This window comes from Equus przewalskii, chromosome 6 (genome assembly GCF_037783145.1).
Source record: "Equus przewalskii isolate Varuska chromosome 6, EquPr2, whole genome shotgun sequence".
Taxonomy (NCBI): Eukaryota; Metazoa; Chordata; class Mammalia; order Perissodactyla; family Equidae; genus Equus; species Equus przewalskii.
In genome coordinates, this window is record NC_091836.1 from 46,002,338 (window position 1) to 46,017,481 (window position 15,144).

Sequence of the window (15,144 nt, forward strand, 5' to 3'; positions counted from 1 at the left end):
GCTGTGTTGCATTAACTTGCCCTCTGAGCAAGGGGAATACCGCACAGCATCCAGAGCAGAGGAGGAATATGACTGCACTCGCTTTTAAGCAGCCTCCCTCTGGTCACAGTGAGGACAACAGACCAGGAAGAGGCCAGAGTGGAGGCCGCTGACATGGTCCAGGTGAACACAGGATGGCGGCTTAGACTCAGAGGGCATGCAGTATCCAGATTCTGGATGTTTCCTGGGACTCAAGCCAACCGGATGGCCAATGGAGCAGATGTGGGGCGTGAGGGACAGGTACAGGTCAGAGGGCAGGAGGTCGGTGCCGGCCGTGGTACGGGAGACACAGAGAAGTCTGATGGAGGTGAGCTGATGAGTCTTCAGGCAGGGCTGGAGATGTGAAGTCGGGAGACATCAGAGGCTGACAGGTTCTAAGCCAGGAGACTGGACGAGCACAAGGGCCGATCATGAGCCGAGAGACCCCGGAGATGGAGCCGAGGCCCCTCCAGCGTTAGCGGGGCGGCCAGGGAGCTGGCAGAGACCAGGGCAGCGTGGGGTCCAGGGAATGTCCAGGAGGAGGGGGGCAGCATGTCAGGGTCTGCCCAGCGGCCAAGGAGGATGAAGACCGAGAGTGACTGGTGGCTTTCGTGGCAGGTCACCACTGGGCACCTTGACTGGGGCAGCTCCGGTGGAGCGGTCAGGCCCCCGGCCTGGAATGGGGTTCAGAGACCTGACAGAGTGGACGTGACTCATCAGCGGACGGGCCAGCGGCATGGAGAGAGGCGTGTGGTCACCAGACAGAACGCAGTGGGAGAGGAGCTGGCGGGGGGCTGGCTGCACCATCCAGCCGAAGGCTGGCGATCGGAGGCTGAGGAGGCAGGCCAAGGCTCCGCCAAGGTGCAGCCACAGGGAGGTCAGGAGGAAGGAGGACGCCTCAGGGATGCGCGTTCCTCCCAGGGTCCTAAGGGGAAGCGAGGAGGAGCTGGGGCTGGAAGCGCCAGGGAGGCGAAGCTGGGAGGGGGGAGGCCAGCAGCTCCAGCGGGCGCTGCCCGGTGGCTGAGGGCCCATGGAGGACAGACCTTGTTGGAGCCGGGAGACGTGCAGGGGAGGTGACGAGAGCAGGAGGACGCAGCTGAGGGACAGGGGGAGTTGAGGGGTCCAGCCCTTGTCTGGCACACCGTGCGAGTTTCTTTCTCATGAACTAGTCCGAGGCGAGCGACCCAGACAGTCCAGGCAGCGCAGCACGTGTCACCAGCAGGACCCGGGTCTGTGCGTCTGTGGCCCCACCCGGCCTGGGCTGTTCCTCGTCAGTGTGCTGCATGCGGCTGCTCCGGGCCCCAGCCTGGGGCGCTGAGCACGTAGGGGTGCCACCGTGTCTGTGTAATCAGACGTGAGAGTCGGGTTTCGCGGGCCCATCCTGCCCTCCTCTCCCGTCCTCACTGGAAACTTCAGCAGGCAACCTCCCACGCTCCGAGCCCCAGCTCACATCAGCCAGCTATGCCGCGTGACAAACGGCCACAGACTTGACAGCAAAACACACACCCGATTATCAGATCACAGTTCTGGGGGCCGGAAGTCCAGGCACACTCAACCGGGCTCCCACTCGGGGTCTCACAGGGCCAAGACCAGGGCATTGGCAAGGCTGGGCTCTCCCGTGGGAGCTCTCGGGGGAAGCTCGCTTCCATGCTCATGCAGGCGTTGACAGAATTCAGTTCCTCACGGCTGTAGGACTGAGGTCCCCATTTCATGGCTGGTTTTTAGCCAGAGTTGTGCTCAGCCCCCAGGAGGATGTCTAATCCTTTATGCACTCCACATCTCTCTGATTTATTCTGCCACCAGCTGTAGAAAACTCTGCTTTTCAAGGACTCCCCTGATTAGGTCAGGCCCACCCGATCAGCTCCCTATCTTACGGCCAGCAGACTTGGAACTTTAATTACATCTGCAAAATTCCTTCACAGCCATCCCTAGACTAGTATTTAATTGAACAGCCAGAACCTTGGGGAAGGGAGCAGCCTTAGGAGTCTGCCTGCCACAGTCCCCTCTTCTGTACAGTGGGTGTAACAGTGTGCACACTCTTGGCACATAATTCCTTTCTGACCCAGCTGCTGTGGAACCTGTGTTCAGGGCTCCCAAGACAATCCAGAACCTGGGCTCAGCAGTTCACTAGAAGGACTCGGAACCAAGAAGAGCGTTTTGCTCGTGGTTATGGCTTATTACAGCAGAAGCATCCAGATTAAAATCTGCAAAGGAAAAGGGGGCAGGCTGGTCCCTCCCAGCGGGGTCACGGGACAGTGCTTAATTCTCCGGCAGTGACGTGTGACAACATGTAGGAAGCCCTCCTGAGCCTTGGTGCCCAGGGTGTCTTGGGGGGTTGGTCGTGTGGGCACGGCTGACCTGAGTTCGTCTCCAGCCCCTCCAGAGGTCACACTGATGCCACTTGGCCCAAGGCCCCCACCTCGAACCCCATCACTGGAGTAAACGATCTGGCATGCCCCAAGACCCCCAGGGAAGCAAGGACACTCCTATCAGGCAGAACATTCTAGGGACTTAGAGGGACCCCCCCCCCCACAGGAGCTGCTCAGGGACCAGCCCTTTCTCTGCCATGTGCAGGGCTGCACAGCCCAGAACCGCTGAGCTGTCAGAACCCCCTTCTGTGGGGCCCAGTAAGTCCAGCCTTTCTGGCACCTCCCGGACTCCCCACCTGAGGAGCTCAAGGACTCCCAGGATGTCCCTGCGTTCGGCCATCGTGCTTCTCACTCATTTCCCAGATGCTACCCAGCTCCCAGAGGGTCACACGCTCGGCATCTCTGAGCCAGAGATGCCTCCCCGTCCGGCCCTTGGTGAGGGCGCCAGGCCGCCCCCCCAGAGCCCCGCGGGCACAGCTGAGCCAGGCTCAGGGGCTGTGGACGGGCAGCTGAGGGCTGGGGGACAACGGTGGTAACGGTGACAACAGTGCAGCCATTTTAGCAGACGGGAGTCTCGGGCAGGCGGAGAGCAAGAGTGTGCTTTGTTTTCAACAGCTCGATTTGCTTTCTATACACACCCAGGTTCTTTCCAGCGAGTAGGGTGGCGTGGGGGCCGGGGCGCCCCCAGCCTTCGCAGATCCTCCGGAAGTCGTGCGGCCGTTCTTACCTGGAGACCTGGGGGAGGGTGGGCAGGTCCCTCTGCTTGTCTGTGTCGGTCCCTCTCCTCTGTCTTCTGTGTGTCTGTCTGCCTCTCCCACCCCCCATCTGTTCTCTCCTCCCAGAAGAATCTCATTCTTGTCTTGGGGAAATCCCTCTGTCTTTGTGGTTCTTTTTCTTCTAGATGTTGTGTCTGGACCCCTGAATCCTCCCCCAGGGGACTCAGGCTGTGACCCTCATGGCCCCCGCCCTCTGCTCCCACGTCCAGGTGACGAGGGCAGAGGCGGCCACCTGCCAGCACAAACGCAACCCCGTGAGCCACCCCCAGCCCCGCGCTGACGTCCCGGGCTTGGGCGAGGGTTCCGTCCCTGCGCGCCCACCAGCTCACAGCCCCAGACAGTGGGGAGGGTGTGGGAGAGGACTCGCCCAGAGCCGCCAGGACCACACGTCCCCGCACCGGCCGGTGTTGCCCGCCCCCACGAGGTCCCCGGCCCTGGCGCTGGTGCAGGGGACCTCAGCTCCCCAAACAGGAACGCCTCTGCCATCGTCTTAGACAGGGCCGCCGTCAGGGCTAGGCCCCTGGGGCTGGCCCAGACTCTCGTCAGGACCCCACGTGCTGACCACCAGAGGGGCTGTCTCATCCATTTATCCCCCCAGAGACCAGGCGCCGTGGGGAGGTGGGGTCTGCAGTGGCCCAGAAGGTTCCGGGGTGGGCCTCGTGGGAGCTGAAGGGCTTTGACCCGCCTGACCAAGGGAGGGCGGCTTCCCGAAGCTGGTGGCCACGTCGGCCCCGCTCATTGAAGGAGAGCATTTACTGAGCGCCCGCTGTATGCCCGGCTCTGTCCTCTGCTTGCAGGACACGGGAGCCTGCGGCCCTCGAGAGGCTGCAGAGACGAGGGGCAGACAACTCACGCAGTGAACGAGGAGAACACGGGATGTGTTCGCAGGCAGGAAGGGCTGTGGGAAAGTGGGGCAGAGGCAGGGGTTGGGGTCCAGGTCAGAGGTGAAACCCTGTCAGCAGTCCTCCACCAGGGGACATTGGCGATGTCCAGAGGCATGTCTGGTGGTCACATTGGGAGGGGGCTGGCGCTGCTGGCATCTCGTGTGTAGAGGCCGGGCTTCGCAGGACAGACCCTGGGACAGAGACTGTTCACAGAGGCACACAGGACAGGGTGAGGGAGGGGAGGACCCTCAGGCCCTAAAATTGGGGACACCACGGTTTGTGGGTGACTCATCCGTGGATGGGGGACCTCCTGTCCCCAGGAGCCCCAGTGGTAATAACTGTGCAGCTGGATGAGGACTAAACCTGGGGTTCGGCCTGAAGTGAACCCCATGACCCCAGCAGGGGGCTGTCGTGACGTCCTCTGAGGATGTTCCCTGCTGGTTCTCACTGGGGGCGATTGTGTCCCCCAGGGACACACAGTGCTGGGGACGGTTTGGGTTGTCAGGATTGTGCAGGACGGCCCACCACAAGAAGGGCCCGGCCCAGGTGTCGACAATGCTGCCTGCAGCCGAGAAGCCCCCAGACCCGTCACCTGACTCATGCCCAGAGCGGGTGCCCGGCCTGCTTGGCTGCTGTGACAAGATGCCACTGACTGGGCGGCTGAAGCCACAGACATTTATTTCTCACAGCCCCGGAGGCTGGGAGCCCAGGGTCGCGAAGGCGGCAGGTGCCCTCTCGCCTGTGCTCACACGGCCTTCCCCGTGCACGCGCCCCTGGGTCTCCCCCTCGTGAGGACTCGACCCTCTCGGGTCAGGGACCATGCTCACAGCCACTCACGACACTCTCACCTCCCTCCCGGCCACCTCCATGTGCAGCGCTGTGGGCTAGGGGCCTCTGCGTGAGCTTGGGGGACACAGGTCGGTCCACAACAGTGGGTCTTCCTTTCTCCACGAGAAGCAGGGAACACAGAAGCTGTAACAAGAAAGTGACTTTCTGCAGGAGCTGTCACACCCTCTGCTTTCCCTCCCCGTGTCCCTGAGAAGGAGCCACCGAGCCTGGGCACAGGGCTTGGCTGCAGCGGACACAGACATGGCTGTTCGTTGCAGCTGCTTCCCCTGAGGAAAGAAAACCATATGGGTTGGTGTCGAGGGTCTTGAGAGCCCAACAGCACAGGGCCTTTCCCAGGGCCTCCCACAATGGTCTTGACCTCCCGGCCTGAGTCCAGGCACCCCCCCCTGCGCAGCGGGGCCCCAGCGACCACAGTGCCCCTGCCTGCTAGACCCCTCGGCCACCAGCGCTGAGAAAGCCAGACCATGGAGCGCGCCCGCTAAGGGGCAAGATGTGGAACAACAACATGCAGCGATGTGTACGGAGAAGAGAAAGAAAGCAGGCGGGAGACATAGAAGGTGATGAAGGGGCCATTTCCGATAGGGGGCCAGCTAGAAGACCCCTTTGATAAAGGGTTTGAGCAGGGACCTGAAGGAGGTGAGGGAGGGAGCCGCGGAGATATTTGTAGAAAGAACGTCCTGGCAGAGGAAGCAGCCGTGCAAAGGCCCTGAGGCAGGACCATGCCTGGCGGGTTTGAGGAACGGTGAGGTCAGTGTGGTGGGAACAGAGCAAGCGAGGGGGGTCAGAGGAGAGGAGAGCAGACCTTGTGGACTTGGGCCATCAGCCTGGGTGAGGTGGACCACACAGGGCTCTGAGCAGAGGAGGCACGTGACCAACTCGGCTGCTCACAGGCGCCCTCTAGGGGCTGCAGGGGGACGGGGGACCCAGGCAGAGGTGACCACAGGCCCAGGCAGTTCAGTCCCGGTGGCCTCAATATCTTCGCTCCAGAACTGGATGTGAGCTTTTCCTGCACATTTACATTTAAAGGCCCCTCTGAAGGGTTTTTCCCCAAATAAAGGCCCACAGGGGGAAGGCGAGTGACAGTTCCGTGAGGAGCCTGCAGGTGTCTGTGCTTTGAGTCCCGTCTGCTGAGGAGAAGAAGCTGGCCGGGGCCCCGGGGCTGGGCCAGTGGGGCAGCAGGGCAGGCGCCGGGCGAGGAGGGCTGGGGGAGTGGAGGCAGGCGGACGTGGGGCCGCGGGCGGGGCGGCTGTTCACCCAGCGAGCCCCAGGGTTTGGCTGTTAGGACACCGAAATACTTCCCTCCTGGCTGGTGCCCCCCCCCAGCCTTGGGGCCCTTGCTCTGGCCTGTCACCCATGTCGCTTCCGTACCTGCTGTGTGTCAGAACGGTGCCTGGGCCCGGGGTTGGGCTCTGAGCCTGAAGGAGGAGCAGGGCCAGGCCAGCGGAGCGGCCAGGATGGGTGAGAATGTGCCGCCGTAATAAAGAGCCCCAAGGCCTGGACCCGACCAAGCTTCTTGCCACCCACTCCGTTATGTGGGAACTTCCCGGGGTGGCAGGGACTCTGCTCATTGGTCACTTAGATCCCGGGCCTGAGGGAGCAGCCATGGTCCCTCATGTCACCAGCCGCCGTGACAGAGGGAAGAACTCAGGAGGGTCCTGCACTGGCCCTTCAAGGCCCTGACCCCAGAGTGGCCCCTCGCCCTGCTCGCACCTCACTGGCAGGAGCTTGTGACCGGCCCCAGCCACCCCCGGGCCAGGCGGGCACACTCCTGCACCTGCAGGCAGGAGGAACCAGGGGCCGCTGGCGCGGAGCCTTAAAGACCTCAGGGCTGGGCCACGCCAGAGGGCACGTCCGTGGGAGGGGAGACTTGGTGGAGGGAGAAGCCCCCTCTATCAGGGCTGCCGCAGGGCGTCCCGGCCCCCGGGCTCGCCCCTGACCCGCGGGAACCAGTGGGCCCCTGTTGTGACAACCCCACGGCAGACGCCATCCGTCTGAAGGCTGTGCACATGTTCACTCAGCTGTCGTCAGACAGCTCGGCGAGGCAGGGACTGTGCGTCTCAGCCCCGTTTCGCAGATGGGGAAACTGAGGCACAGAGAGGTAGACGAACACTTGAGCCGTGCAGTTGGTAAGTGGGAGCCAGATTGGGACCTGGGCCATCCGGCCCCTCTCGATGCGGGACTGTCCCCCAACGTAGCCGCCTCACGGCCCTGGCCCTGCCGAGGACAAGAGCGCCTGGGGCCCGGAGACCCGGTGGGGACCAGGACTGCCGAGCGCCGGGTCGGCAGGCGGTCAGGGCCCCTTGTGTGCCCACGTTGCAGGCGGAGCCGACAAACAGCAGATGGACGCTGAGCTGCGGAAGGAGATGATGGCCATCTGGCCCAACCTGTCCCAGAAGACGCTGGACCTGCTGGTCACCCCGCACAAGTGTAAGAGCCAGCCCGGCCCGGGCCCCCACCCACCTGGATGGAGGGAGGGCAAGAGCCAGGTGGGCTGGGCTGGGGACACAGGGCCCCGCCCACAGTGAGCTCGCCCTGTGCCCCCAGCCACAGACCTGACGGTGGGGAAGATCTACGCAGCCATGATGATTATGGAATACTACCGGCAGAGCAAGGCCAAGAAGCTGCAGGCCATGCGCGAGGAGCAGGTAGGGCCCCCCGCCCATGTCCCGGCTCTGGGGACGCCCAGGGCAGGTCACTGAAAAGTGGGGCCGTGCGAGGGAGGCACGGCCTGGATTAGTTCACCTGCTCCATCAACACGCCCCGGGCGCCCACGGCATCCAGGTGCTGTTCTCAGCCCTGGGGCCGCGGCTGGGAGCCACTCAGACCAGAATCCCTGCAGAGCAGACATTCCAGCTGCGGAAACGCCAGCGACAACAGACGACTCAATAGCAAGGCAGAAAATAGTCAGTGCCCGCAGAGGGGTGCAATCGAAATGGGTAATGAAGGGAGGCCTCCCTGAGGAGGTGACATCTGAGCAAAAAAACTTAAAGGAAGAGGAGAGGGAGTGAGCCAGGCAGACCCCCCGGGGGAAGAGTGCTGTGGGCAGAGGGAACAGCCAGTGCAAAGGCCCTGAGGCAGGACTGTGAGTTTGAATTTGAGGAACAGTGAGGAGGTTGATATGGTGGCGCACAGTGAGCAAGGGAGGTGACAAGGGTGGGGAGGTGCTGGGGCAGCTTACGCAGGGCCCGGGCCCATGGGGAGGTTTGACTCCTGCCCTGAGTGAGGCGGGAGCCACCGGGGCCCCTCAGTAGAGGAGGGGAGCAGCTTCACGCAGGCGTTCACAGGCTCCCTCTGGTGGCCGTGGGGGGGAATGGCTGGAGCCAGGAGACTCGGGAGGAGGCCAGTGCCCCGGTCCAGGGAGATGATGGGACGCGCCTCCAGTGGGGCCATGCAGTTGAGAAGGGAGCTAGTTCTGGATGGGTTTGGAGGGAAGAATCTAGTGGGCTGGCTGATGGATCAGACGTGAGTGTGCGTGTGTGTGCGCATGCGTGTGTGAGGGTGGGTGTGTGCTGGGGGCTGTAAGAACTCCTGGGATTTCATGGGTCGGGGGGGGGCTGAGCGTCCCCTGCGCAGCCTCCTGCTGTCCCACTGCGGCCTCAGGCCCCTACCCCCGGCCCCCGGCTCGGCCGGTACACACACACTGCCCTCTGCCCCTCCAGAACCGGACACCGCTCATGTTCCAGCGCATGGAGCCGCCGTCCCCGACGCAGGAGGGGGGGCCCGGCCAGAATGCCCTCCCCTCCACCCAGCTGGACCCAGGAGGAGGCCTGTGAGTGTCGCTCTGGCCGGGAGGCGGAGATGGGGGGCTGGGGCACCCAGGGAGTGCCCACCGCCACCCTGGCCTCTGTCCCCAACACAGGATGGCTCACGACAGTGGCCTCAAGGAGAGCCCGTCCTGGGTGACCCAGCGAGCCCAGGAGATGTTCCAGAAGACGGGCACCTGGAGCCCGGAGCGGGGGCCCCCCGCCGACATGCCCCACAGCCAGCCCGACTCCCAGGTGCCTCTGTCCCCCCACGGCCCCTGGGCTCCCGGGCCGGGCTGCACAGCAGGGAGGGTCTGGGCCCATGCCGGGCCCAGCACACACCAGGCCACCCTGGGGCCTGAGGCCCAGGCCCCGGGACTCACCTGCCTCGCCGTCTGCCCGCAGTCTGTGGAGATGCGAGAGATGGGCAGAGACGGCTACTCGGACAGCGAGCACTACCTCCCCATGGAAGGCCAGGCCCGGGCCGCCTCCATGCCCCGCCTCCCCGCCGAGAACCAGGTGAGGGCTTTCACCCTCCGCCCGGCCGCCCACAGGGCTCGAGCCTGGGGCCGCCTGTGCCCACCCCTCCTGGCCACAGCTGGAGCATCCGGAGGCCTGGGCCTCGGAGCCCCCCCCTCAGTGGAGGGCAGAGAGGGGAAGGGGGTCCCTGGGGCCAGAGTCTGGCAGCCACTGCCAAGTGGACCGTCTGCCCTGCCCGCGGTGCCGGGGCGGGAGGATGTGGAGGGCTGTGGGAGGGAACCTGTCAGGCTGGGGTGAGAGCCGCAGTCGGGAACATGCACACACGCGCGTGCACATGCACACGTGTGCCCATTCCCACGCACACGTGCATGCACACAGGAGTCTGCTCGCGAGCACTTGGCGGGTCCTAGGACCTGGCAGCAGAGTCCGGGGTGGGTGGGCCTGGGGCAGCTGGGGCACGTCCTTCTGTCTGGTCTCTGTGGGGGCCGCTGGGGAGGAGCAGCTGTGTGCGCCTGATGTGTGTCTGCGTGTGGCTGCTTTCCCCAGCTGCAGGGTCCCTTTGGTGATGGGTGGGGGGTGCCGCTGCCCCAGGCCCTCGGGGGCAGGGGCCAGAAGCCAGAAGCATGGCTGGCTGGCTGCCCACCCGGACTGCGAAGCGGGGCAGCGTGTCTGGCTGTGGCCGGCTGCCCGTGTGCTGTGCTGGGCGTCTGCACGGGGCGGAAGGCTGTGCTGTGTGTGGCTGGGCCAGGGGGCCCAGGGGCCTGGCCTCTGGCTGCTGGAGACTTGAGTGGGAGGCGGCCAGCCTGCATGTGGCTGCCCAGCCCTACCCTGCCGGGCTGGCCCCCCCTCCAAGCACTGAGCTGCTGGGCCCCAGGAGAGGGTGGGGACAAGCCCAGCTGACGGCCACCACCCAGAGCTTTGCGTGTCAGCCGAGCCAGGGCTGGGACGCACTGCATGAGGCAGAACCCGCGGCCAGGGGCCTGCGGCCGCACTGTCCCACCTGTCAGTCATGTGCCTCTGCCATCTGTCTGTCTGTGGTGTCTCCTGTCTGTCTCCTCTGTGCCCCTGGGAGGACGGCCAGCCGGGCCTGGGTCACCCACGGACGGGAACTTTAACCTCTCCCCCCCTTCAGGTTCCCCTCCCAGAGCCTGGCATCTCCCCCATGTGCCATCTCCGCCTGTCCCTCGGGGCTTTCATATTTATTTTCTTCTTTCTGTTTTTTCTGTGTGCACCATCCCGTGGGGCTGTGACAGAGGAGAAGGGGCCGGCCACGTGGGAATAACCTCAGTGTATGTACCCTGCCCGCCGCCCAGCTGGGCTCCGGCCCCCTCTTCCCGCCCACCCCCCCTCGGGGGAGTCCTGTCATCTCTCACCTCCCCGTGGAGCCATCCTCTGTGCTGTATTCCTGTGTGCCCTGGGGGCCTCCTGGCCCCCTCCACCTCTCCACTCCTCTGTCTTCAGAGCCCCCAAGCCGGGGGCCATCTTCCAAAAAGGCTGACCTGCAGCCCCACCAGCCACTCTTTCTCAGGGGCTGGTTCCCCTGACCCTCTGGTCCCGCAGCCCTGTGTCCCTGAAATCTGCTGCCTTGGGCAGTGCCACCAGCCGCTCAGCCGGGCCGGGCCTGGGGGACGTTGGCCGTCTTCTCCTGTCCCGGCCGCCGACAACCACAGGCCCCCTCTCGCCACCCCCCGAGCCGGGGCCGCGGCTCATGCAGGCTCCCGGGCTGCAGGCCAGGGGTGAGAGGAGCAGGTCCCGGGGGCCTCGAATGCCAGGGGGCCCCCTCGAGGAGCCAGACTCGGGCAGGCAGGAAGGCGCAGCCCAGCTGGTCCGGGCGGACAGCAAGCTGGGGTGCCGGGCGCGCAGCCCTGAGCCTGGAGGAGGCCGACAGCTGGGAGGCAGTGGCCTCCCAGCCCCTAGAGAGCGGGCGGGGCCGGGACGGGGAGGAGGGCAGGGGGAGGGCGGGGGGAGGTCGAGAGGAGGGCGGGGGGTGAGGGGCGGGGCAAGGGCACGGGAGGGCGGGGCGAGGGCACGGGAGGGCGGGGCAGGGGCAGGGCGAGGGCAGGGTAGGGTGGGCGGGGAGAGGGCGGGGCTGCACTGCCCCCGGCCCGCAGGTGCGCACTCTGGGTGGAGGAAGCTCCTCCCTTCAACCAACCTACATGTCCCCTGGCTGGACCCCCAGGGCCCGGGCACCCCCAGGGGTGGTCCTGAGATGCAGCAGGGGTGAATCAGTTGGGGCCTCAGGGCGCGAACCCAGGATGGACCTGGCAGGGGAGAGAGTTCCCCCTGGATGTCACTGCCGACCGAAGGGGCGGGACGGACCGGGACCGCTGGGTGCCAGCCGCTGACCGGCCCGCCGGCCTGTCCCCCGCAGACCATCTCAGACACCAGCCCCATGAAGCGCTCGGCCTCCGTGCTGGGCCCCAAGGCCCGGCGCCTGGACGACTACTCCCTGGAGAGGGTGCCGCCCGAGGAGAACCAGCGGCACCACCAGCGGCGGCGCGACCGCGGCCACCGCGCCTCCGAGCGCTCCCTGGGCCGCTACACGGACGTGGACACAGGTGGGCACCAGGCAGCCGCGTCTGTAGCAGAAGACGTGGAGCGGGGCAGAGGGGAGACACTGAGGGAGGAAGGAGAGGCCTGGACCCAGGGGACTGAGCCAGGCTGGCCACTGCTGCCCAGAGCCTGGACGCCGACCCGCGCTGCCCGCCGTGCCCCCCTTCGTCCGGGGAAAGGCGTCCCGCTCTAGGGCCTGCTGCGCGCCCCCCGCCTCCCCATGGCCATCTGTCCGTCTGTCTGACCCCCCTGGCGCAGGCTTGGGGACGGACCTCAGCATGACCACGCAGTCGGGGGACCTCCCGCCCAAGGAGCGGGACCAGGAGCGGGGCCGGCCCAAGGACCGGAAGCACCGGCAGCACCACCACCACCACCACCACCACCACCCGCCGCCCGCCGACAAGGAGCGCTTCGCCCCGGAGCGGCCCGAGCACGGCCGGCCGCGCGCCCGGGACCAGCGCTGGTCGCGCTCGCCCAGCGAGGGCCGCGAGCACATGGCGCACCGGCAGGTGGGTGCGGCGGGCGCCCCGACAGCTGTGCCGCAGCTGTGACCTCTGCCCCCCGCCCCGAGGGGCCCTCGCAGCCGGCCCGGCCTCGGTGGACGCTGCCCCTCCCCCGCCCCCGCCCCCGCCCCCGCCCGCAGCCGCTGCCTCTTTGGTTGGACCTCGTTTGCGCTCCCGCCGGCGGCCTCACCGCGCACGCGCGCGCACGCTGCCTCCGCTTGCCTTTAACCCGGCTTCCGTTTTCCTTTCGATTATGATTTCTGTCCTCTGGACTCTGTGAGTAATTCTTGAAACTTCTGCTACTTTAACCCCGAAACTTACAAAACTCCCTTTCTCATTTCTCTTTTCACTTTGTTGTGTTGGTTTTTGACTTCCCCCTCCCTCCTTGTCTCTCTCCTCCCCTCCTCCTTACCCTCTTCACCCTCCTCCTCCTCCCCCTCCTCCCCCTCGCCCTCCTCCTCACCATCCTCCTCACCCTCCTCTTCCTCCTCCTCACCATCCTCCTCCTCTCATCCTCTTCATCCTCCTCCTCGCCCATCTCCTCCTCCCCCTGCTCTTCACTCTCTCCCTTCTCCCCCTCCTCCTTCCTGTGGCTGTTGCTTTTCTCCTCGTTTTCCATTCAAACGCCCTGTGTCTCCCTCTCCCCCTCCTCCTCCCGGCCCCTCCCCTGTCCCCTTTGGTTTTCCTTCGCCCCCTCCGCTCCTCTGTCTCCTCCCCCGTCTCCCCCGGTTGATTTTGTTGTATCTTTTTTTTTGATTTCCTTTGTTTCAATTTTCGTGTAGGGCAGTAGTTCCGTAAGTGGAAGCCCAGCCCCCTCAACATCTGGTACCAGCACTCCGCGGCGGGGCCGCCGCCAGCTCCCCCAGACCCCCTCCACCCCCCGGCCGCACGTGTCCTACTCCCCCGTGGTCCGGCCGGCCGGCGGCGCGGGCCCCCCGCAGCAGCAGCAGCAGCCCCCGGCGGCGCGGCCGGCCCGGGCGGTCCCCGGCGGCGCGCGGAGGTACCCGGGGCCCGCGGCCGAGCCCGCGCCCGGGGAGCGGCCGCCCGCGGGGGGCCACGGCAGCAGCCGCTCGCCCGCGACGGAGCGGCGGGGTCCGGGCCGGAGCCAGTCCCCCCGCGCGTGTCGCCACGGGGGCGCGCGCTGGCCGGCGGCCGAGGGGCCCCCGGGCGCCCGGCTCCACGGCTACTACCGGGGCTCCGACTACGACGAGGCCGAGGGCCCGGGCGGCGGCGGGGACGAGCCCCGGGCCGGGCCCTACGACGCGCCCCCCGCGCGCCGCTCCAGCTCGCCCAGGACTCCCCGGGCCGCGGGCCCCGCGGGCGCCTCCCCGGCGCGGCACGGCCGGCGCCTCCCGAACGGCTACTACCCGGCGCCCGGCGCCGCCCGGCCCCGCGGCCCCGGCGCCCGCAAAGGCCTGCGCGAAGCCTACAGCGAGACCGACGACGACGACTGGTGCTAGCCCCCCGCACCCCGCCCGGCCCCGCGCGCGCCCCGGGGTCGCCGCGCGCCCCCGACTCCGCAGGGAGCCCGGGCCGGACGCGCAGGTGCCCGCGACGGGGCCCTCGGGGGCGGACAAACCACACAGCCAAGGCATTCGAATTAACTCAGCCATTTTTGGAGAACCTTGGGGAAAATGGAAATTTAAACAAAAAAAAAAAAACATTTTTAAAAGAAAAACGGGGAGAAAAAAAATCGCTTCTATTGATGAGTTTTATCATCTCAATCGAATCTTCCTTTCCCGGCGAAGGCGAGCTGGTGGCCCTCGTGCGGCGGCGAAGAGGAAGCGGGGACACCCGGCGCCCCACACAGCCGCCCCCAGACACGCTCCCCCCACACACGGCTCACACAGGAGTGCTTGCTGGTCACACCGAACCCTACTATTACTGCCTGCAGAAATCAACTTAAACAGAATAAACAATTTTAAAAAGGACAAAAAAATTAACGATCGAGAAAAGAAGCATTGTTTTCTGACATTTGGTCCTGCTTGAAATAACAAAAGAAAAAAAAAACACCACCGATTTCCTTTGCTTCTTTTTTCCTTTTTCCTACCTTGTTTGAAAACTGTGGGCTTGGGACTGTGAATTATTGCATGACATTCAAAAAGAAAAAAAAATAAAAAATGAATCAAAGGGCTTTCTGACGGGCCTGGTCTTTCTCCCCCTGCAGGGGGCTCCCCAGGTCCCTTTGGGGGAACCGCGCAAGGAGGCACTTGAAAAGCAAGCGTTTGAAAGGGGCTCAGAGTGAGAGCGCCGTGGCCCTCCAGTGGCCGGCTCTTTGCAGCGTCTAGGTGATGCTCCGGACCCAGCAGAGAGCAAGGCAGGTGAGCCCCGCCCCTCGCAGAGCTCAGCGGCCAGAGCTCCGGGGATCCCGCGCCCTAGCAGGCCCCGGAAGACGGAGACCCAAGACGCTAACCAGCTGCTCGCCAGCTGTCCTAGGGGCAGCGCAGGGCACCCCCGTCACCCCACGCCCCACCCGCAGGCCCCCCGCTCCCCCCTCCCTGTTTGCCTGGTCCGGACAGCACCCTGGGTGATGGGGCCAGGGAGCCCCCAGGGAGCACCCGTGGAGCCCCGAACATTCGCAGAGCTCGCATCAGAGCCCCCGCAGGTGCCGGGACCCCAGCTCACCGCCCCCACCCCAGCTGCTTCTGGGGGGGCTCCACCCCCCAGCCGGATCCGTTGCACAGACTGCCCTGAGATGCCCCTGAGGTCCCCTCAGCCCGTAGGTCGGAGGTCAGAGCAGTCCACGGGACAGGGGGTCCCGGCCGCTGGTCAGAGGAACAGGTGGGGGTATGGTTCTGGTGAAGGGACGGACAGCCTGGCCCCACTCCACCGGCAGCCCCACCTGGTGGCCTGTCTGCTGTCCACACTCCCACTCCAGCCGTCCGAAGGCCCCCCAGCCCCAGGGCCTCCCCTCCCTGCCTAGTCTGCCTCTGCTTCTGGGAATACGGTCTGTAGCCACATCGGGAAGA

At 65.6% G+C, this 15,144-nt stretch overlaps 1 protein-coding gene across 5 annotated transcripts in view; it reads left to right on the forward strand.

The window, feature by feature from the left end:
• CACNA1A (calcium voltage-gated channel subunit alpha1 A) overlaps positions 1-15,144 on the forward strand; it is a 203,173-nt gene that overhangs the window by 181,354 nt on the left and 6,675 nt on the right. For 2 of the 5 annotated variants that reach the window (XM_070625311.1, XM_070625312.1), the window contains exons 39-47: positions 7,216-7,323; positions 7,441-7,541; positions 8,556-8,665; positions 8,756-8,894; positions 9,045-9,158; positions 10,373-10,408; positions 11,491-11,677; positions 11,931-12,181; positions 12,958-13,853. In XM_070625311.1, coding sequence (XP_070481412.1) covers positions 7,216-7,323; positions 7,441-7,541; positions 8,556-8,665; positions 8,756-8,894; positions 9,045-9,158; positions 10,373-10,408; positions 11,491-11,677; positions 11,931-12,181; positions 12,958-13,635 — 1,724 coding nt within the window. In that variant the 3' untranslated portion in view covers positions 13,636-13,853. Of the gene's footprint in view, positions 1-7,215; positions 7,324-7,440; positions 7,542-8,555; positions 8,666-8,755; positions 8,895-9,044; positions 9,159-10,372; positions 10,409-11,490; positions 11,678-11,930; positions 12,182-12,957; positions 13,854-14,342; positions 14,497-15,144 lie in introns of those variants that run through there. The other 3 variants (XR_011541440.1, XM_070625314.1, XM_070625313.1) reach the window with 3 other exon arrangements.